This window comes from Takifugu rubripes, chromosome 13 (assembly GCF_901000725.2).
Source record: "Takifugu rubripes chromosome 13, fTakRub1.2, whole genome shotgun sequence".
Lineage (NCBI taxonomy): Eukaryota > Metazoa > Chordata > Actinopteri > Tetraodontiformes > Tetraodontidae > Takifugu > Takifugu rubripes.
In genome coordinates, this window is record NC_042297.1 from 15,462,138 (window position 1) to 15,486,495 (window position 24,358).

At 42.8% G+C, this 24,358-nt stretch overlaps 1 protein-coding gene across 2 annotated transcripts in view; it reads right to left on the bottom strand.

Moving 5' to 3' along the window:
* The window catches only part of pde8a (phosphodiesterase 8A), a 33,789-nt gene that overhangs the window by 4,314 nt on the left and 5,117 nt on the right, over nt 1-24,358 (bottom strand). For both annotated transcript variants that reach the window (XM_003969869.3, XM_011610047.2), the window contains exons 2-18: nt 11,389-11,445; nt 8,982-9,172; nt 7,652-7,708; nt 7,445-7,499; nt 7,261-7,349; nt 7,058-7,136; nt 6,603-6,743; nt 5,982-6,070; nt 5,822-5,873; nt 5,686-5,728; nt 4,382-4,456; nt 4,166-4,236; nt 2,739-2,903; nt 1,578-1,626; nt 1,286-1,421; nt 994-1,192; nt 232-449 (exon numbers count right to left, since the gene is read on the bottom strand). In XM_003969869.3, coding sequence (XP_003969918.1) covers nt 232-449; nt 994-1,192; nt 1,286-1,421; nt 1,578-1,626; nt 2,739-2,903; nt 4,166-4,236; nt 4,382-4,456; nt 5,686-5,728; nt 5,822-5,873; nt 5,982-6,070; nt 6,603-6,743; nt 7,058-7,136; nt 7,261-7,349; nt 7,445-7,499; nt 7,652-7,708; nt 8,982-9,172; nt 11,389-11,445 — 1,766 coding nt within the window. The remainder of the gene's footprint in view (nt 1-231; nt 450-993; nt 1,193-1,285; nt 1,422-1,577; nt 1,627-2,738; nt 2,904-4,165; nt 4,237-4,381; nt 4,457-5,685; nt 5,729-5,821; nt 5,874-5,981; nt 6,071-6,602; nt 6,744-7,057; nt 7,137-7,260; nt 7,350-7,444; nt 7,500-7,651; nt 7,709-8,981; nt 9,173-11,388; nt 11,446-24,358) is intronic.

Consider the following 24,358-nt stretch of genomic DNA (forward strand, 5'->3'; position numbering starts at 1 on the left):
CAATGGAACAAGTCTGTTATTGCTTCTCAAAGAGGATGATAGTGTTGGCAGCAGCTTTGATTCCCCAAAGAAACATACAAACACACCCACCATTATGTCAGGCAGAATTTATTATATTATATTGATTAATAATTGGTATAAAATATATGGACCCAACACCAGAAAGAAAGTAGCATTTTAGCATTTAATCACGTGTGTGCACACTGTGTGCACATAAAAACAGTTCCATACCTCTCAATATTTTTGAAGATGTTGCACTTATCATCTCTTGTGGTGATCTGGAAGGCCAGGGCTGCATGATGGCTCTCTAGTACAGCTGTGTCATTGTAGAGGACCGCCAGCTCACTTCCCGCGTTGCACAGGAAGCTGTTGGTGCGGCCTGGGTGGTCCACGTCATGCACGGTAGCAGCGATCAGGGCAGCCACCTCATCAATGGGGTCTAAACTTTGCTGTTGGGCCAAACAAAATGAAAACGATGCAAAAATAAATAACACGTCTATATAAATGACCACATTTGCATTCAAAATACTTATACAGTATTTGTTAAATTATCCCAGGACAAAAGTAAACAGTCTGTTTGTATATTACAACTTTCCACCATTGTCCAAATTACATTTAATAAAGTAACTTAATTAAACACAATAGACCTTCTGAGAACTCTTTGGGTGATGTAACCTTGGAGTTTACAGGTTAAGCCAATGAAAGACCACTTCATAAGATCAGAAATAGACAGTTTGGTAATCAGCTTAGCTAGGTCATGCCCTTAACCAGGTGTTGGGCCACTGACACCGTTGGCAACACCACGGTTCTCGAGGAGAATATAGGCCCAGACCAAAGTCTGCCACTTGTTAAATTAATTCAAGCATCCAAGGAGTCAAGGAAGGAACTTTATTGCCACACCAGCAGATATTAAATGGTATGAACGTGTGAATCTAAATTGCGAGTGACAATAAAGATAATCCTGTAAAACCCAATTGCTGTTTCAATTGTTACCTTGACCCTCTCCTTGCAGAGGAAATATGCTGTTGCATGCAGGACATCAGCGGCATGACAGGAGTTGTGGTAAGAGTTACTGGAGTGGTAGTTGGCCTCAATCACTTGCAGCCAGGAGCGCAAAGTGGCCTCAGGGCAGTTCAGGAACTCGCAGACTCCAAACCTGGAGAAGATCTTCAGGCCCAAGTAGGTCAAAGTTCTGTGGGAGAGTTCAATATAATGTTGTAGCATTAGAAAAAAAATAAATCATTCTGATAACAAAAAAGGCCTCATAATTGCATTGCCTTCTCACCGTTTCATGGTCGCTGCCTCCAAGTTGAAGATGTCAAAGTCCCAAGAGTCTTCATTCTCCATCGTTTGCGCAATTCGAGGAGGAATGTCATTTAACGAGAGTGGAGTGATCAGGTGGCTGGGGATGTGGTGGGGCTCTGGTGGAGGAACGACAGACCAACGAGGTTACAAACTTCACTGCTTATGGAAGAAACACACAAGCTAAAGAGAACTTCATCTTTATAATACATTTTGAAATGTTGGTAAAACATCAACAGCATCTCACCATTTCTTTCCAATGAAAATAAACTTACGCTTTGTGGAGAAGATGTATTCATTTCCCGATAATCTGCGTAACCCGTCCTGTGACCAGGAAAATGTAAAAAGTGAGAAGGAACACCAAAGCTGAGCATGAAAAAAAACTCTCAAAAGCTCACTTAGGATAAGAATTATAATAGATTTAATTAAGTATTATAATAGATTTTCTATATGAGCACATTTCTGAATATGCATAATCATTTCTGATATGTGAATATTTAGGGGATTATTATATTATGAGATATATATATAAATAGAAATTCATGTCAATATCAATTTCTCTCTTTAAATATGTAGATATCTAAAAGGTGTGCCAAGGCTGATTTTAATTACCTTTAGGGTCCTTGGAAAAGACCTGTGTCTGTCGGAAACCTTGCACTCAGCTATACAGTAGACTGTACTTAGGGTGTGTGTCAAAGAGTGAAATGTTTACTTCACAAGTGAAAAAGGAAGAGTGGACTGGTTCATCTTTGACCCCAGCATTGTCTCATGGTGGCGCTGCCTCTGTACACACTGGATATTTTAAGACTCTCTCCCCAACAATGATGACAGCACTTCTTCCTAACTGGCTCCTGGGAGTTCAGACCCCAACACACCTCACTTTCACAAACCAGAGGCGTGTGTGTGTGTGTGTGTGTGTGTGTGTGTGTGTGTGTGTGTGCGTGCGTGTGTGTGTGTGTGTGTGCGCGTGTGTGTGTGTGTGTGTGTGTGTGTGTGCGCGTGCGTGTGTGTGTGTGTGTGAGCGAACAGTCACATCACTTAAAATCCACTGGATCCACGCTCGTCTGAGGCTTCCATTGTTTCTTCAGTAAATCACTTTTGCAATATTCACGTATGAGGTGAGCCGCGATTATTTCATTCGATCCAGATACAGGATGTTTCCAGGCCCGTGCAGTTGAGAGGAAGAGGTTCATGTGAGTGTGACTAGTGTGAAGGGGGGGTGGGGGTGGGCTAGACTTTCCTCTCCAGCCTACAGAAGCACAAAGGACAATCTAACGCTTCCTCTGGGGTCGTTGCCAAGACTGCCAACTTGGCAACCGTTCCACTTCAGAGATCTCTCTCTCTTTCCAAAATATGAGCCCGAAATCCTCGAAAAGTCCCTAAACTGGCGCTCTTGAATCTTTCTGTCTTATAATTAACAGGTTATCGCCACTTACCGTCATCAGCCCCCCGACGAGGTCATTCGTATGGGGGTCTTCATCCTTGGTGCCTAACTGCGGGGAGTAGAGCTCAGTGGTCCTCAGGATCTCCAGCACCCGATCCAAAGCCTCCGCTACAGGCATAGGACTGCTCTCCTGTGCTGCATTAATGATGTTGATGACCTGGACGAGAAAGGACGTGCGGATTGTTTAACACGGAATTATGAACAAATCCTTAGAAAAAAACCCAATACAGCTCAGGTAAAATCACTTAAAATTCATTTGTCTTTCTAAGTGAGCTTACTTTTGTGCTCAGAAGATTGAAGATATAAAGAAAGATATACACCTCATTGCAATCTACCTTTAAGGATGACTCTCATATCTTTGACTTGCTCTATAATCAAGTTACCGTATTAAATTCCGAACTGCCTAATTTAAAGGACATGTGATTATAAAAATGTGACTTCATTTATTTGGATTTTTGAATAAAATGTCTCTTTCTTTCCTTCATTAACCTGTTTTTGCTGATCTGGGACTCTGAGTACAAGCTAGTTGTTAATGCGTGTCTGCAGATGGGTTAAGCTGCAAATGATCCCTCCTCGGAGTCAATAAAGTTGTTTCTGTTGAGTTGAAACACCTTGAATAAATCAGTACGATGTTGGAGGGGGGGGGGGGGGCTTTTCAGGTTCTGATTTATTCACTTTCTCCCAAAGGGTTTCTCATATGTGCGTCTTGTGAAGGATGAAAGTGCAGGGAGGTAGCGAGCTTAGCTGAGCCACGATAGCACTGAGCTTAACCTCAGTTTGACGTATGTGGAATGATTTTAATTTGAGACAGACCCCAGCCCCTCCTGTTTCCACTCTCTTGCTAAGTTAACCTACTGTTGGCTTCAGTTTACAGCCAACAGACTATCAAGGCGGCACTGTAGAACTTCATATCAAGCCCTCCGTCCGCTCATTCTAAACTAAGACGTTGTTGAACTGGACTAGAATAAATAACACAAGTGCATAATATGAACACTGTGTTAGAAAAACAAGGCTGGATAAGTAAAAGTCATATGTACTTCAAAATGTGTGCTTAGCTCTGTCTAACACGCATGAAGACAACAGTCCTATCAGAGCTTTATTCTTAAGAGGACGTGCCTTCAGGGGATGATTGCACAGTCAAATGATACAACAGAGGAACCACAGTATGCCATGTGACCCATCTCGGGGGAACTTGTGCGTTTCCAGCTAAGCAGGCTGCCACTTTCTTGTGCATGAAATGAAACAATCCTAACATGTCCTGTGTATCCACAAGCCTCTCTCACACATCATATGTTCCCATGGCAGTTTTGGCAGAGTCATAAATCAAACGTTTATTCTTGACATAAAAGGATTTATTACAAAAGTGCTGTGATATGACAGAACTTTAAGAGCATATGATAATGAGTCTGGGGAACCCACCTTGGTAATGGGAGCCTCTATGGTCATCGAGTGGATTCGGGCCATCGATGAGTGCCTTCGCTGCGAGCTTCCTGGAAGGGCAGAAGCAATGCAAAGGAAAAATAATCTCAAGTTTGAACAACAGCAAAAATGTATCTGGTTCTCTAATGAATGTCCAATCAACACAAAGACACTCTACAAGGTTTTATAAACCAACAGAAGCATCTTCGCCCTCACCGTCACTCCCCCGAGACGTGGACCTGACGTCGAGAGAGCCTTTCCTCCGGTCTTTGTGCTTACTCGAGTGGATGTCTGGGGACCAGAAAGCACCTTGTGTTAGATCATTTAAGTTCAAGGAAAATCTCACATCTCACAAGTAATATTACTGAAGAGGAAAAAGTAGGGATCGCACTAAAACACAATATTCTACTAAATATGGGAAAAAAAATTAACACTGCCACAGAGAAGCATTTCATATTTCTTACACATACATAAAGAGAATATCTTAAGGCAGGAGGGGCGCCATTTCTAGGCATGATTAACACTAATACATGTGCGATTTGTTGAAAAACGTTATACACCGTAAAGGCAAGTTTGCGTCAAGTGACGGAGGCTTCCCTGCCTTTAGAAACAGACTCTTCCCCTTAAAGATGCCTTCAGGTTTGAATACACGAACACCAACATCCAGATAAAATAAAATAAAACAAATGGAGATATTTTTTCAGGCCAGGGAAGGAAAGAAAAGGCCTGTGCTGACTCACCGCTGTTGGATGGTTGAAAGATTACAGGCATAGTTAATCTTATGAGCCCCTATGCTTCAGAGGGCGCGGGGGTATTTTGTAAGATTTACTGCAAAATATACCCCATTGGACAATCCTGCAAAGCTTCAGGAACAAAAGTCAAGATTTCAAAGTCACTTCATCTCATTTGTTGAGAGGACACGAGTGCAGGTGAGACACGATGCCTGTTTTTAAATTTTTTTTATTTTATTTTTGGCTGTCAGGCATTCAGCCCGTTTTGAAATCACTTGCAGATGTGATTTGACTTTACAGTCGATACCACCATAAAGCAGAGAACAAGGGTCCACTTCAGACAAAATAAAACGCACGGGCAACCCTTTCAAGGCTAACAAAAGACAGAACTGGTTTCACTGGAGGGATGTTTGAGCTAGATAAACCAGGACTGGAAAACGTTGGGTCATGATTAAGGAACACAATGATTTACTGGTGTGGTGCAACGGTTTCCAAACGCCGTGAGTTTTCACTGTTCAGATTCCTGCGACTATCAAGAACTTATTGTTATTACCATCTTGGAAATATTTGGCTCTTGCAAATAATCAGCAAGGACTGAGTATCTTTCATTCCTCACTGGAACTTAATGTTAACCTTGTGACAGATCACAAGTGAAGCAATAACAGCTTGTCTCACGAATGCCGATGATGCCGTAGAAAAGGACCCCTGCTCGAATCCACAAGACTTCACGGCCTTTAAGAAGAATCCCCTGGAATGTTTGCGCAAGGATAATATGAGGATGGCTCTTACCTGTCTGAGACTCTGCTTGGACGCGTTCACTGGTTTTATCGCTCTGCAGGGACACAGAGGAGAAACCCGTTACGACCCATCCAGAAACCTCTTTTCAGTCATTAAAAAATGAAGGAAAACTGGGATCAAGCATCACCTTATTATTATCATTTAAAGGCCATTTGAGAGACACATAGTGTCTGATTTTTCTGTGGAGGAAAAAAAGAGGCAACATTAGAGGGGATGAGGTGCGGCAATCATGTTTCACTACACTTCCTGTGATGGTCACCGACGCTTCAGGCCTCGTGGTCACTCACCCTCCCTGTCCAATCACAGGTGTGATTTTCACATTTTGCTGAACGCTATCTCCATTCTTCTTTTTGGCGTAATAAATCCCCTGCCACTCCTGCAATTTAACCGTCCAAACAAAGAGATGCAAACAACAGAAATTTTTATTGGAAATAAAATTAAGAAAGTGCGACCGAACGGCTGCTGCATGGTGGCGTTTGTGGTTCCGGTTGAGCTACTTTACTTCTGAGGGTCTGGAGGGGGGCACTCCTGGGGAGCAGCATGCTTTGTTCCATGTGCCCCCACCTACAGACTGCTGTGGTAGTTAAAAAAGGCCTTTCCTGCTGTTAGTCCGTCTGTGTCTGACCTTCGCTCTCTGTGTAGTAAGATTACAGCACAGCCGTCAAGCACTGTCCTTATGTACATGAAACAGAATGGTTCCACGCGGCAGATTCACAGCACGCATGGACGCACATGCGCGCATGGATGCACACACAGGAAGGCAGGAGCAGTGATCTACAGTACCGACGCAGCCAATTCAAGAGAAATAGGGCCTATCTGCAAGACGAGCACTTGCGTAAATCCATAACAGAGGTGGTAGCCTGTCCAAAAAGTGTAAAAGATGCTGTAATTTCATGAAATCATTTTACCTTTCCTTTCCGAATGCAGGAGTTTATTGTTTCAAGGAGATCAGGCTTATTCTTCTCACTTTTAGGCACTTCTATTATTTCCTTCCCTATTAGCTCCCCTTGTTGGTAGCCCATGATGGACTCATAGGCTGGGTTCACATACTGTAAAGTAAAATGTACCATTAGCAACTTTCACCCCCAACAAATATAACATTCACATCTGTCACTGCCTGGAAATAATAATTATTTAAAAAACAAACAAACATTTGTCTCGTGAAAAACATAAAGCGAGGGAACACGACAGCGCACTGGGCTGAACAAAAAGATCTATTCAGAGGGATCGGGACCGCATCCACTGCAGAGCAGATCTGGGATCACAAGACTTTGAGCAGATGCTAAAAACAGAAGAGAATGACAGAAAGAGAAGAACTAAAGAAAGTCGAGGGCATTGACGTATTTTCGAGACGACTGCTCACCTGAATTATTTGATCTTCAGACGTGATCTCTATGCCCTCTTGGCTTTGTTCTAAGGCTGTGAAAATAGCATTTCCAGCCCTTGCAGCAAGACAGCAGCAACAGAACCATTGTTAACGTTAGTGTGAAGATGAACATTTGAATCTTCAGCTTTCTATATAGGTTGTGCCGGACTGACCATGTAAGTGTGAGGTGAAATACTCACCTTAGCTTGAACTGTGATTGCACCTCACCGTGCTCCAGCTGTAGCAATTCATTATAGCAGGCCATCATGTTGGCATTCTCCACATATCTCTGAAGGTCAAACAACACACAACCTATATGTTAAAAAAGCACTAAGCCCTACATACAGGCAGCAGAAGAATAAAATCATACACGCCATTTCTCACCCGATTAAAGCCGGCATTGATCAAGGGCATCACAGAGGCCTCCTCTCTGTCTGGCCTTAAGGAGGAGAGAGCACATTAGCAGCAAAAAAGTCATGTTTTTTTTAATTAAATCCTGATCGTCTGCAGTTTCTCTGTAATTATTTTAATGTCTCTAATTACTGAACAGCCTAATAAGGGCAAGAAAAGAAGAAAACGAGCTTCACCTACCTTTTCACAACAGCGACGATCACAGTGTTTTCTGAGAAGTTGACCGCTCTAATTGACCTGAATGTAAACAGAGGGGGGCTTTTTAGCCGGCAAGCAGGCTGGTAGAAAAGCATGTGGCATCAAATCAATGTATTTTTCACTTTTTCACGCTCCAAATCTCACAGTTCAGGCAGAACCCAGTGGTGGAGCTCTGTGAGAGGGACTAGGCCTCCTAAAGAATGCAGTGTACAGGGCCACTCATCCGCCTGTGGTTTTCCCCTGCCAGTGGCCATAAAGGCCCTTTAGTTCCCCATTGCAGCCTGTGCGTGAACACTGAACATATGGATTGGCCAAAATGAATGGAGTTTTCGTACATGCTGGGCAGGGCAAATGAATATTTCTAAATGTGTTTTTTGTTTAGACAGGGGCTAAAGATAGCGAGCTGTATGGCCAGACACCACTCATTTTTCATGCACATGTCTCTGCTCTGTAGCATACAGGGCTAGCTGGGCCAAAGTGAGCTGGCTCTATGCCCCTATGGAGTCATAGATTTTTGTCAAGCGCGCGCAAAGACGCACAGCTGAGAAGTTTTCAGAAACAAGGTTATGGACCCCAGACCACACGTTAGCATTTAACAATATTTAACATTACTAAGGGACCACCGTTATACCACCGTTTGATTTCACAGTTTTACCATTGAAATAAACCACACTTGAATTTGACCGTAACTGTAACACAGCTATTAAAAAAAGCAAGCAGAGGGTTTTAGAATCATCTAAGGCGGCCATTTTAATATTACAAAATTGACAAAATTAACGTTTAGATACAAATTATCCACATAGTGTTTCTGCACATTCCAATAAAGTTCCACATTGCATATTTTGACATTCCACAGACATGGAAAATAATGCCTTTGCTGACACAACATTGTGGTTGGTCATTACCTTTAAGAGCAAAAAACTTACTCTGGTTTGTGAGCTGAATATGGATTAACCACTCAGGTAAACCTGATGAAACCATGCCTAAAGCCATTTAAGCCATTGGGGTTATATATTAAATAAATAAATGGCTGGAATCCAGCTTAAAAGCTCCTTTTTAGAGTGGGACGGAAGTACTTATGTCTACAACAGACAGTAGTCAGACATGTCTAACTACTGCTGCTACACTGATTTCTTTAAATATATTTTCTTAAGCCCTGATAATAAAAGCTGCGTGTCGTGGCTCTCCTGTGGTTACACAAACTCCAGGTGAAACATCAACTAGGTCCAAATGTTTCAAGAACTAACTCTAAAAGTGGGACAATTGCATTCAGCATCACTGTAAAACACTGATTACAAAAGAGCCGCCTTACCGGCATAGTGCTTCAGCGTCAAAGTGTCTGGAATGTCTGTGGTCTATGATGACAAGGTCATGATGCTTCTCCAAGAAGCACTCAAGGGCTGACTCAGGTGTTCGTGCCATGTTGCACCTAAAGTTGGCCTTCTCACACGCCCAGCAGAAGCCATTACTCTGACTGTCCTCTTTGGCAAAAACTAAAAGTACCTGTAAAAAGAAAACAATCAAGAAATGAATAGCTTAGTAAGCAAATGTAAGCAATTAAATAATTTACGACTGCACCGGATGGCAGAAAGCTTAATTTATCCATCACAATAACATGGAAATTAAAGCAGTTTGAGCGCCCAGAGGACTGCAGACTAATGGGCTTTTTGCTGCATCCGTACATGAAGAGCGCCGCGCTGTCGACACTTCGCTGATGTCTCCATGCTCGTTTGCACCCGTCTTTTTAATCAGCCACTGCTGCAGAGTGGACAGTGAACCCGGGCCTTCAGCCCCTGATTGATCAGGCTCCCCTTGTACTGTACTTGAGTGCGTCAGAGATTTTATTGTCCCCTGCTATGATCTATGACACAATTAGTCGAGGTGGCCTTGACTGGCTGCAGCCCCTCCCGCCCCTCTTCCAGGGCTGAGGCAGAGTGCTGCCACTGAGAGCACATTCTCTCTCTCTCCATTTATCTATCCATCTCCAGAATTTTTTCTTTATAACCTCGTACTTGGGGTAAATACTGGACCTGAAATTGGCCCGCATCCAGGATCAGAGTCATGAGTCACACTTTCAAACACACGTCACCGCTGTCTGTTGCCGTGGGTCGGAACCAATGTAAAGAAGGGAAAGTTTGTTCACCGGTCTTCAGTTTGCATCACGTATGAGAAATTGAATTAGGGCATAAAGGCACGATTTTCCTGTTCCACACGCAATGAGGGGAGAGGGCCTCAGCTGTTTTGACAATTGCCCTTTTGACTCATTCTAAAGACTAGCTAAACGCAGCTTCGGGGCCAGGAGCAGAGAACTGTGACCAGTGAGAAAGGTACAGCTAATACAAACCATACCGCGCATACGGCTGCTCTTGCTAATAAGTGTCTTGGTCATAAATACATCACCACAGTGTCCTGGAGCTATGTTTGGTACGCACATGGAATTAGATCAGAATTCCACATTGGGATGTTGGTAGAAAAGTCAACATTCCAGCAGAGGTGGGGGGATGGGGGTAATGGGGGGTGGGGGTAGTATGGATGTAGATAAGGTCTTTTGCATGCCTGTTCTCAGACTGATTCGCTTCTCTCAGTGCTAACACACCCCATTACAAAAGAAATAAACAAACAGAGCTCATCTGAGAGTCAAGCCAAGCTGAAACACTTCAAAAGTGAGGATTCAACAGGCTGAGAATGCAGCAAAAAGGACGACAAGAGATGGGGGTGGAGTAGGGGGCTGGGGGGTGGGGGGGATCATTTTGGCAGGATCTCATCGTTCTGTCTAGAAAACATCATTGTTGCAAACGAAGAGCAGCCCGGCCAGATCCTGTGAGCTACGAGAATGAGGAGGAGTTGAGAGCAGGAGGGCATGACAGGATCAGCTGTGAGTGACAAAAACAGGAAGGGGATATCTCTCTAGCTGGTTTTCCTACTGCGGTCACGTTTAAAAATGAATCATTTTGGAGGGATCCTGAGCGAAGCGGAAGCGTCGACTCTTCGCTTATGAGCTTGCCTCTCTAGTATATTCAATTAAAGAAAATTCATTCACAGAACCCACAGATCCAGTTTATAAGCTACTCATTAGTAGTGAGTCATTTCTTGTAGTATTTCTCAGCGTGAGACTGAGAATGTGTGAACTTTATAGCGGCTTCCACAAACTATACATAGTTGCCTGGACTTTACAGGCATGTCTTTTTCTTTTTTCAAAAACAGCCAATAGCTAACAATCGTTGACCTGATTAAATTGCATAACAATCACTACATGTGATAAGTAGGTGAATTGTTTGTTTTAAAGCAAAGCAATCTTTTGTTTTTCCTTATAAAAGTCGGTTGAATCTGTAAAGTAAGACAAAGTCCATCTGAGCCCCTTTGTAAAGGCAAATGTCTTCTTCATCCAAACCTCAAAATTCACCAGATTTCTTCTCGAATACCAACATTTTCTGACAACCTGTTGCTTTTAGCAGCAAAACATGCTAAAGGAACAACCCTGCATAAACGAACCATTCAGTATGACAGAGTCCTATTTGTAGAGAAAAAAGGCCCATGGATTCTCTGCACTGCACTGTTCATTTTGGTATGTTCTCAGTTATAAATGTTTGGCTGTGTTGCCACGACAACCCGTGCCTCATTCACAACGTGCCCATTTCAATATTCTGTTCTCTTCTGGTTTTTATGTTGCGAATACAAAGCCTGGTGCATTCAACCACAAAGCATCGGTTTCACTGTACCTGAAGTGGGTCTTTGAATAACTTCATTGGTCCAAATTGCACCTCTGTTGATGTAGTCTGCAAAAGAGGAAAACACAGATTTAAAGAAACATCATTTCATTTGGATTTTTTTCCACATTTGGACAAAACAAAAATAACATTTAACATGGTTTAAAACAAATATATTGCAGTCCCCTTACTTAGAATGGAATCTATACTAATATAGGTATATTAAAAACCTATATGAGATTATCAACTGCCCCCCCCAAAACACTGAAAATGTAATAAAAGGGAAAAAGTAACTTTATGGCACATCCAAACGCTTCAGTGTGTTACATGCCTGCTGTTGCACCTGCCTGCTGTTATAAGCCACAGTAATAACTTGACATGTAGTGATTTGTCTTGACAGTGAAAATACATGGCTATGCCGTGCCTTCAACTTATAACCAAAATAAAGCACGTAGAAATTCTGGATAGCAATTCTGTTCAGTAAAATAAGAGTGCAGGTCAGGCTGATCAACTCTGAATGGCTATAACACATGCAGCCTCCTCCATTCATGCTACAGAAGGAAAGTCCTGATTGCATTTATACTCCACGAGTTTGGAATTTCGGGGTTTCACTTTAAGAAAAGTGAAATCTGACAGGATCATTTCATCATTAATATGTCAACTAAACAAAAAAACATTTTCACCTCCTGATTTGCAGCCACAAAAAAGCAATTTTCAACCCATGATTCTCTCCCCATATTAAAACTTACTCTTTTCTGTCTGCAAATAATTTAGCTTCCTTCCTGCTAAATGGAACCCAGCTTAGGGGTTAGTAACCATAGCAACCAGGCCCCTTGCGGACCACCATCCCTCTAGAATTCCTCCTCTCCGTAAACAATCTATACTTGTGAGGAGGAATACAGAGAGGAATTTTTCCAGCATGCCAGGCAGCAATAAATCACTTGCTGCTAAATTGTAAGCCTTTTGAAAGCTCCATGAAATAAACCAAGGGGGGAAGCTGATTAGCCTACGGTTGTAGCCAAATTGACGTCATCATGACACTAGGCCGTTTGTTGTAGCTGTCTCCAAACAGGCAGCATGACCAGGATGAATGCGACCTGATGTGCCGATCATCTGATCTTTCACAGACACAAGGAACTAATCACATGATGGGCTCATGTGCGCTGCAGATACAAGATCCATGTGTTGAGCAATTACACCGTCAAACAAGAATACACACCAACAGATGCACATGCCACAGGCTTACGTGTTTCCAAAGGGCCTTAGACCAAACATGAACCATTATTTCTGTTGTCAGACATGATTTTAATTAGGCACACCCCAAGTATCAGAGGGAATGGTTCCATTCCGACTTCTATTAGTTCTGATTTACAATTCAAAACATTCATTTTCTTGCGGACGCAAAACAAAGCAAAAAAAAAAACGGTCTTCCTCAGTTGATCCCAGCGTGGAAATGACACAGAAATACATCAGAGTCTGTAATTACTTGAGATCAGGGTCTCATGACGTCTGCAGTGTGACCACAGGGATGAGAGACCATCCATCTCCGTCTAGAGAAGCTTTTCTCCCCGACCAACACCAGCACAGTGCAACTGCGGCTGGGTATGTGTGACACCAGTGGCCAGAATGCCACATGCACATGCAGACACACAAAGCCAGAAGCAAGCCAGCGTCTTCAGGCGACATACGTTTCTCTCCCTTTCCCTCTCTCAAACAGACACACACACACAGATGAATCACTCTGCTAAGCATTTGAATCCAGCAAACATTATGTTGGCACTGAACCAGAGGCAAACAAAGCACAGGAAGTGAGTGAGCATGTATGCCGTGCAGGCATGGAACACAGAGGTAGTGAGTATTGCTACGTAATCCACCTCCCGCCCTCTCGTCACTCTGCTGCTGCGCACTGACGGGCGCGATCTCTCCCTCTGCCACTGAACAGCTAGTCGTACTTTATTAAAGAAGTAGGTTAATGCAACATAATCCAGTACTCATCATAGTTTAATTTGATACCTTTTCAATTAAATTAAGTAATAGTTCAGTCAGTAACGTTTATTGCTTGTGTAGTATGCACCCTCAGATGTGCCTGTATCTGCAGACAAGGCTTTCTTTCTTTCTTTCTTTCTCTCTCTTTCTTTCTTTCTTTGCATGTCCTTATTTTTTTTACTACTTGAGGATGCATCAACCTTTGGGAAGTGGGTGTGTTGTCACCCGGCTGTTACCAGTGTGCTGGGTGTAAGGGCTGCAGGTTGTGGACCGGGCTGTGCTCCAGCAGCCACAGTAAGACGGCCACGTGCTTCTTTTCCTGCTGGGCCTAATGAGGAGGGGCCAGGGCTAAACCACAACTGACAAACTTTGCTGGTTCTGCCTGTTCAACCGCCGAACCCCGCAGGCATTGCAAAATCTAAAAATTCAGCCATGTGGGGGGTCACATTACCCTTCGCAAAGTGCTAGGATAAAACAAGGATCAAGGAACTCTCAAATCATCTACATCCGTGCACATGGTGGTGGCAGGAAAATGTGCTTTGAATCTGGAATAAACATGCGACGGATCACGCAAAGGATGGATTTAAGATTGCAATGCAGATACGCATGTGGAGCATTGTGGGAAAATGCAGCAATTGATGTTTTTTTTAGTCATCACTGACCACAAAAGCGGAAAACGAAGTTGGGCAATGGAGAGACGGAGCAAAAAGGAAGGCCGGAAGATGAAGCTGCCTCTGACAGCTTGCAGTGTTGCATATCATCGAGGCTCGGAAAGTGCTAAACAAGTGCTGATAAAATGCTGTCAACACTGGCTTTATCAAGCTGTGTGTTGTGACTGAATAAAAAACATGGCGCTGATCCTTCTTGTGGCATGAATCTAGCCACTGCACATACACAGAATGAATCTCTTACGTCAATTTATTTATTTATTTATCACTGCCACAAACTTGCACTTTGCATCATATTAATATCAAACAATACACGTCTAAAAATAGACAGGCTAAAAAGATTCCAAAATGTCCTGCTCAGTGACAAAAGATGCCAGAGGCCACACCCACAATTCCAGAGTGGCATTACGTGTGCAGGGAAGGAATACGGTAAATACTTTATGGTATTATGTTACACACCCAATGAAGTCGGTATTAGTCCTGTCAGGCTGCAGATTCAGGCTCGGCTAATCAGCGATGACCCACAGCACATCAGCTGACAGCTCAGCTCATTTAATTTCAGCCAACCATTGGGAAACTTCAACGTGGTGTTATTTTAGCTGCCCTAGCCAGCTCTCTAACTGTTTCCTCTGCAAGGCTTTTTGCAACCCTCTTCAACCCCAAGTTCCTCCTTCAGTGTATAACTTATGTTTGTATGATGCAATTTCTGTTATCATTGATGAATGTTCCTTTTCTTTGGGGTCTTGCTGCTCCTACTCCCGGTTTATCTGCGGATCGCTAAACAAAAGCCATTCTCTTGTTCTTTGGAAAACTGTCTGACATCATATTATTGCACCGTTTTCATGGGAGTTTAAGCTAAACCAAGAGCAGCCGAGGACTGGGCGTCCCCAACCTTCTCCAGTGGCATTCAGGACAGTCTGCCATTTTCCAAATACTCTCATTCACTACGTGCAATGTATTTACATGGCAGACTAGCCTGTGACCCTATATCCTGCTCCCAGTGTATCCGGCCCTATAGATCTCCTCCTGTACGCCGTCAGCCCACCGGCTTTTCTGTCTCATGCTCATAGGCGCACACACGCTGCACCACACACACTGGAAGAGTGGCTTTCCACTAAGTGGAAAACAGGAAATTGGATGACATTGTTCAGCGCGCCGACGTCAGCAGTGAGAGATAGAAAGAGTAAACAGCTTCCTCCACCCTAGAGCTGGGACCAGGATGCAGGGAGCCTTGGGATGGATTTCCTAATAGCGCTTATAGGGAAAACCTGCATGGCCACCATGTATGCCGACAATCTTTAGATCCCTTTGCTGTAGCACAGCTCTTGACAAATGCTCCATTAAAACGTCTCTGCCTGTGGATAAAATGAGTATTTCATGCAAAGCAAAGACCTCTGCAGGAACTTTACAGAGGATGAGGTTTTATTTTTTATTTTTTGAGGGAGTGAGGGAGTGAAGCGTGTTGTCTTGCCACTGGTGGCGTCTGGTCTGGTCTGGATTTATGTCCCCGTCGAAAAGTGTGAATTAAATGAAGATGAACGTGGAGATGAATCAATGTTCTTCATTAACGCCGATTAAGGGGAGCTGCCACGAGTGTAGACGCACACCATGTACCAGACAGACAGTCTGTGTCTCACACACGCTGAGCTCCCGTCATGTGTTAAATGGCACCTCGCGACACTTCGGCCTCGCCCCACGCCGGCCGGCCACGCTGCATGTGCGCTACCTCAAAGGGAATAATTCTCCTTCATGCGGGGCTACTTAAATTTGATCTGCGCTGAAGGAATCGATGACAATGGGGCCGTCAAATCTGTAACCAGGTTACAGACGAATCAACAACTGACCCTGCAAACACCTCGACCAATTCACTTCCACTAATACTTCACACAGTGACAGCAGCCGACAAGTCCTAACCTCACCAGTGTTGGCTGCATTTGTTGAGCACATGCAATAACACCCTTTCTGAGGCACACATGAACAAAAAGTGCTCAAAAAGTGCTGAAAACCAACTCAACTAGCTTACTAATAATGGCGCTTTGTATGTTTGCATGCAAAGGTCAGTCAATTACTCATAATAGATAAGCTTCATGTGGCTCTTCTTATAGCACCATAGCTCTGATTTCCATCAGCTGTTCACTACACTGGTCAGGGGGATATTTTTAGTTCACTATATGGGGTACAATAACACTCACCAGTCATTTCAATGACACAAAATGGGCAAGGCAAGATGGCGTGAATCATAAAGCAAATAGTAATCCAGAAAACACCTTTGTAGTAGAGAAAGTAGCTAAAAATGACAGAGATGAAAGGGAAAACGACTGCAGTTCAGTCATTCTGATGGTCATTCTGTGTTTTGCTTTAATGTTGTAGGCAAAATGAAGTAATCAGAGTGAAGAAAAAATAACCATAGTCCAACAGCCCCCCACCCCTCCCAACTAAAGAAAAACTCCACAGCCGTCCTGTGTGTTAATGTGATTGTAGCCCATCCATTTAGAAAAATAACTGCATCGGTGTGTATTCTGGCTCCAAACACATCTCATCCAAACACAGAGTCAGCCAGGCAGAAGACTTCAGTTGACTCACTGGCATAGCTGAGGGAAACTAGGCCACTGGTGATCAGTTTGTCCCAGTGTGTCCTCTCGTTCTCTGTATTTCTGTCTCGCTCTCTCTTTCTTTCTTTCTTTCATTCCCTCTCTCTTTCTGTCTGGTGGAATGCTCACAGGGAAGACCAACCTGCCAGAACAAAAACATCCTGTAAAGAATATGCTCTCACACAGACATCCGTGCATAAAAGTCCATCGAGGCAGATATTTGCTTGGATATTCACATCAACTGGGATGTTTTTCAACTTTTCAACCAAATTTGATGAGAATTCTTCACCATAGCTGAGTATACATTTTACATGAACTCATCTATATTATATCTTCTTTTTATGTACATTATACATAACATATTATAACACCTGCTTTTTTCCTATAAATTTTCTATCTGTAATGCATCTGTAATTTTCTGCTTAGGTTTGACTGCGAAAGGTTTCATCATCTGTTTAACTTTTTTACGCAATATACATGGAATTGGTGCCGAGAAGTTGTTGCATCCTTTAGAGTTAATCGGAGTAAATAACGTTTAATACAATAACGTTTGTCAAAGAGCGTCCATTTGTAGGTCGATATTAACAATGATGATCAAAATGGACAGAAACTGATGAATGGATCAGCCAATCTTCGAGCTTTAAGATGGTTCGCAAAGGGTTTTATGAAGAGAAAGGGGTCAGATTTCATAAAGGATAGGTGATGGAGGCAAATGCCACAAGCTGGGGGGAACCGTGATGAGGCCACGGTGGGATGTTGATGCTGTGCATGACGACAGAACTGACACGAATCTGTGGTGGAACACAGAGGAAGGTCATGACGTAGAGGGAAGGGCACTATTTCCATGGTGACAATCAGATGTGCCTCCTGCTGTGCTTCTGTTGGAACAAGATACTGCATCCCCACTTTTTGCACACCACTGGAACTAATCAGATGTTCTTGCATCGGCAAAATGTTAGAAAACATCACTGACCGGCCGGGTATTTGGCCCCTTCTGGCAAAATATGCATTATAACAGAGAGGCCACGGTACGATACAGCCTGCACGCGGTCCGGGTGGCGAAGAAATATTCTCTCCCGAGCTACGGTTTGTGTGGTCGGATGCCAAGTTGCTTCAGAGCGAGCTGGGAAATGTAAAATATCTTACAGTGGAGTTGTTTATTACACAAGGTTTAAGGATTACAGATTTTATTCAAACAGTGAGCTTGAAATCTCATTTATCAATGGTCCACGTGTCCAGTTTCTTGGGAGCATGATGTACAGCAGTGAACTTCCTGAATATTCCTGAAGTCCAAAGTCTTTATCTTTTATATCACCAACATGCAAACAGTGACATCACGTCCCATTCCGACAGGTCATGGGTCCATTCTGTGGCATGCTTTTCCTCTGTAAAGTCTTTTAATTTAGGATAGGAAAATGCAGCATAAAGCAAACTCCACATGTGCAGTGTGGAACGCAGTAACCACAGCATCAAGAAGGAAAAGCTGTGTGGTCAAACAAGGCCCAGATAATGCTACATATCTCTTCCACACGCATCCCCAAACCCAACCCTTTCTAATCAGTCACGCACTCACATTCATTGTTTTTCAAACAGCGCTCCAGGGTACGCCCTGACCTTTATTCTGTCTGCAGTGACATCTCTCCTACCTCACCAGATAGTGCGGAAATTCAAGAATACGGGAATGCACACACGCCAAGGGAAGACACTGAGCAGCTCGCTGGAAACTGAACCTGTCCTGGAACTCATTCCCCAAATGCCCCAGAATGATGTCAGCGGTTTAAAAATACAGAGATTACGGAAAATGGATAGGACACTTCTTCCTTAGTGACCTGTCCTCGTTTCTCACCAGCGTCACACACCTTGCAGAAATCGCTCAAACTCTCAAACAAAAGCAGGCAGACGATGTGAACAAGAGAGAGAAAGGCTGCAAAGCAAAGTCAAAATTATAGCGGAACAAATAAATTCAGCCAGACATATGTGACATCAGAGCACATGCTTGGGCTCGTGACACCGCCTGGGCCCATGCGCGTAACCAGGTCTGCAGTGGTCAGAGTGTGTGTGCGCCATCCGTGCGTCACTGTGCCAAAGAGAGTAACCGAGGCCTGGGAGCAAAACAGCTCCTGCCAACACGCCATGACGAGGGGAAGAGAGTGCGCTCAGAGCCCTCACACACCGGCCTACAGGGATCTGTGGAGAGCTGGAGCAGGGGAGAAATGCATGAGGTCGTCCGTGACAACAAATTTTACACTTCTGCTGTGTTTATCTGAACTTGCCTCCATTTCTTTTCATCTTTATGGTCCTAGTGTGAACAAAAGGCGACCTTAATACGAAACAACACTGTGGCTCGTCCATTCTGGGTAGCTGCTTCAGCTCAATGTTCCACATGTTTTGAATTATTTGCTCATTATTTTGAATGCTTCCATATTTCTTACATGTTTTAATGTTCGATTGAATGTGAGTAAGAGAAGAATCATCAAAGTCTTTCTGAAATTTCCATCCATTTTATGAAACAAACACCTGTTTATCGAATTGGTAAATACAATTTTTGACAGTCGTGACAAGAAAAAAAAAAATCCACAAATGACATCTGAATTTGTCCGTCACAATAACAAACTTGCATCATCTGTAGTCCACCTCTGAGAGTAAAAGTAACCTTCTTTTGTAAAGCCAGTGGAACACCTCTTTAACAAACAATGCAGATTAACTCCTTTGCGTCCCCCCATCATTCAGTGTGACTTAATTAAAAGCAGATGCATAAGAAGCTGTGCACTTTCTCTACTGTTCACCTTCAAGGTATTTCTGTCCTTATCCAGATTACCCTGAAATCCCTGTAAGACCTGGACAATCCTAAGCCATCCAGGGCTCTGGGGCAACCCCTTCCTAAAACCTGCAGCTCTTCCTCTGACCATAGGAGTCTCCTTCCATATATTTTATGCTTCAGTGGGTTAAAGTTTACACACATGTACATGTTATGAAAACACATGCAAAAATGTCATCATATAGGACTTCTTTTTTTCTACACCTCTGACCCTCAGAGAAGTTAGCTTTATGTGTGAACATGAAATAAATATCTGATGTGTGTTTATTCATCACAGTCACTTCATGGCCAACATGGGCAGCTGCTGATCAGGTGCACACATTCTCCTTCTAGAGCTGAGCTCCATTTCGAGGTAAGATCAAAGGCCAATAATACAAATGGCAAGCTAAAGGAGCTTACGTGGACAAAGTTGGATAATGCTTGGTCCTGTAACATTACATGCAACCGTAACCTTACCAGGAACCTTTCAATGGCAGTCGACCACTACTCCAAGAGACATGCTACACAAAACAACTGTCTACTGACATTTCACTGCCAGAACCAAAGCAGCAGCAGAGCTCAGTCAGGGGGCCTGAATAGTGTTTTAGAATTAGCAATTCACCCGGGACAGCCACACCACCCCTGCTTTATTTACAACAAGGCGTGGCTCCACCTTCTCCTCTACCAGCATGGATGCTTTTGAAAATATCAAAAGCTGTTCACTGGGACCCTTCAGACGGCTGCAAGGGCATGCAGTAATCACCAGACTACCCCTCCCGTTTCACCTGCTAAAAGAGGAGCAGTGATGTCACCGTTGCATGAGGGATCAGTAAACGACATGAGCCGATGCACCGGCTGGCATACAAACTGTACTTGCTCCACACGCACAGGGGAATAAAGGAATAAAGAACAGGATTTGTTGGCCGCATAGCAATGCACATTTGTAGCAATACCCTAAAGTTCAGATTGGTTTAGCTCCGATACATCAAGCATGTGATATATTGTCATGATGATACCAGAGAATGGAATACTGCACAATAGGAAGCCTGATTTAAGGAAAGCTAGCTTGCTTTTAACCCTTCTAATTGTTCGTTCATTGTAGACAAATTTCACATTACGTTGATTTTTACTCCACCACTCCACTAGCGTTTGTATCCCCAACTGAAAATTTTGATAAGCAAAACTTCCCGTCCGAGTAAATCTTGAAAGAAGTGATCATCCAGCTGTGAAATCAACTCAAGACATTGGTGTCAGTTTGCAAATACAAAGCTGAGAGCTATTGGTTCTCTTGTGGAATATTTAAAAAAACCTACAAGCTGTTATTCTGGTTACGTGGCACATTGACAAACCAAATGAACTGTGAGGAATGCAATCAGGCAGGTGCAGCAGGTAGGCTACAATAACACATATGAGCATTTCCCATTCTCTTATTGAGTTTTGATTCACTGCTATATAACAACCATGAGTGTGACCAGTGTTCATGTCAACTATCTGCTCCCTCCTAGATCTTCCACTCATGCGTGTCCGGCTGTATTGTGGTTTTCCTCTCTGTGCATCACTGGCCAAATGTCACAACGTGCGTGCTGCAGTGCAAACACAGAGTACAAATAATATTAAATGCCAGTGTGACACATGAAGCTGTCTGATAATTTCGACGCAGACAAAGCAACGATCTTCAGTACACTCTGTAGTGTGTGTGTGTGCGCGGGTGTGCCCAGGCGAGTGCGATAATCACTTTTCAAGCCAACCAAAATGTACTTTCTAAAGCTACTAATGCTCCACTTTATAGCCAGATATTTGAACATTTTGGATCAATCTGAAATGTACTTCCCATTAGAATATCTATTATACATGATTATTGCTAGCCATAATAGACTCCAGTAAAGAGGCGCAACCATCACCCCCCCCCATCCCATCCTTAAATGGGCGGCTTCACTCTCAATGAGAAGAAAATGTGCACCGTCTGTGTTCATAAAACTATAAGGGATTCATCCACTGGGCGTACACTCGAGTCTTTCGAGCAAAAGCATCACGCACCCCAAAGGTTTAGTGTCATAGCTGTGTCCAATAAAAGAAGAAAGGAGACCAGCCATGAGCGCTTAATGCACCGTTCAGCAGGTGAATGAGTGGGTTGCCTGTTTCCTACAGCCAATAAGCTATAGAACCGCTTATTTAAATCCTCAGAGGCTCTTCTGTACTCGCCACTTCTATAGTGGAGAAATGCGGCATATTTAAGGATATTTTGACTCGAAAGTAGTTTGGATCAGATCAGCTGTCACATTTCATTCTGCCATGTGTATGTTTACAATTTACAACCATAAGTTTTGTTTTGTCTCTATAGAGGGTAAATAAACATCTGAAGGGTACATTAATGAGAAAAACATGCCTCAATACATTAAGTGGCAGAGATATGATGATCTGGACAACTAAATTAAACTGACACAGAAGAACAAGGGAATTTGGAATAAATTATTTAAATAAATTACACATTCGATTTTTGGAAACCATCACCCATGAAATAATATGACTCACTAGCTTAGTAACCAACATAGCTACTGTTTAAACTTATTGTGCACACTCAACTCAATGCAACTTTATCATCTGCACATCCCTAATTTATCGTTTGAACATTTCCTCTAGCTTTATGTAAATAGTTTCTGCACTTATAGTTTAAGGCACTTAATATAAATACCCATTAGTAAAATATGTTCATAGAACAACCTTGTAAACAACTGTAAACTACTGTAACAATATAAACTGCACATATTGTATATATTAACTCCTTATATCTGCACTTGCTACTTCTTTTGCACTCCTGATTAGATGGAAAACTGCATTTTGTTACTCTGTACCTGTACGTGCAATAACAATAAAGTTGAATCTAATCTAGTCCAATCTAATATGAGGATAGCAAACTTCTACAGTATAATGAGACTGGACAACAAAGGTGACGCTTATCAACAAGTAAACAGGCAGCTGCTGGGGGTCTGGGGCCTGCAGGGGGCATCTGTGGGCCGGCAAACTTAAAACCAGAGCAGCGATAATGTGCAAAGTTTGCAGTGACAGTAGGAGATCTGACCTCTCTGATACTCTAGAATCACCACTGCTGGATTCAGGGGGAACACAAACTCTGTACAAAGGTTAGAAAATGGGGGAGAAAAGAAAGAATCTGCCTAAAAGCACTTACAAACCTTACACAAAAAGTCCAACAACAACTTGTGGTTTTATGGACGTCAACCTCATGACTCCCCAAAGACCCGCTGTGCTCGTAGAATAAACCTTTCAGAACAACTCTGCTGCAAACCAGAGATTCCCAGCTTCCCCCTGACACAAACAAGATATTTTGGACTATAACTGATGAGTTATGGAGGCACGCTAAGAACTGGATTTTTCACTGTAGTTTCAAAATAAACTACACTGAAAATTTAACGTCTGTTCTTATGGTCCAGCCCATCTAGAATTTAGATGGTCGCCCTTGTTAGCTACTTGGCCTCAGTAAAGAACAAAAATACGAAGAGACGTCACAACAATCGCGAGTTCAGGAAAGCATTAAGAACACAAAGTTCCGCCTGCTGGTTACATCAGGCTGGATATATAATGAATTGATATTGCAGCGCTGAAACAGCTGTGGAGAAATCTCAGCATCAGAATAAGAAATTGCATGAAACGTATTTCCATTTTAATATCACACCCACGTTGGATATATATTTTGGAAGCCACTCTGTCACTGGGGCGGTATAAAGACCCTCGGTGGACGAGGGTCCACTCTCATCTACATTCCAGTGAGTCTCTGAAAGAGAACAGAGCTGCTACAATGTAAACACCTGTAGTTGCATTTATATAATCTCATGAAATGATTACTTGCTAACCGTAGGATAGTAACTTCTTGACCTGGGGGAGGGAGCTGAACGCAGCCTTGGTTGTCAAGTCATTCAAAAACAATGGGGGGGTTCTGTTGCTCAAGAGCATGAACAGAAGTGACACCTCATAAGTGAGCAGACTCAGAGATGACGAGTCCCGCTGTCCGAAATGAAGGTGGCAGAGAGTTGCTCAGTGATCCCAAGATCAGTTCTATATTGGAGTTAATTATTATTATTGGAGTTAACGGCAGATCTTTGATTAAATTACTAAAAATTTCCTTCCAGACATTCAAACACATTTAAAGTCACCTTTTAATTCTACCCAAGGAGGCAAGAATGTATCAGTTATTTATTGGTTAAATGAACATAAGTGCATTTCATCATTCGAAGCATCTGCTGACGTTTCCTTAAGTCCTACATTTTAGGCTTGGACTTAATTTAAAAAATAGTTTATATTCACGACCAACAACCTTAAAAAACAATTAAATACATTTATTTTTTAAAAAACAGCAAAGAATATGCATCTATTGCAATTCCCAGCAAATGGACTGTGGCTTAATGCAATGGCCCCTAGCAAACAAAAAAGCAAGTAAGCACACAAACAAACAAACATAAAAGCTGGTAAAACCTGTAAACAGACCGCGCCATAGCAATATGTGTGGAGTTTTTGAAAGAGAGGGTCCGGGTCAAGACACAGTGGCAGCTGAAGGCCATCAGATGAGGGGGGCTGTAAATAAAACATTTCCATGGTAAAAGCTGGTCCCCAACAATCAGACCTGACACTGGAATTATGGGTAGTGTAGTTCTCCCCCCAAATGTTGAAGCGACCATGTTTCTCTCAACGGATGATATTGATATTGATATCATTCCATTAATTATCCCTCTACTTCAAATTTGTACAAAATTGACACTCAAAACTGAAATTCCACCACATTACACAAACAAGGCCGCGCTCTCTTTTTCATGTCGCTGCTTCCAATCATCATCATAAGTGAATTGTCTGCTGCACCAGAAGCACATTTACTGTACAAGCATGCAAGATAGGATCAAACCACACATGTAAATCAATACATCATAAGG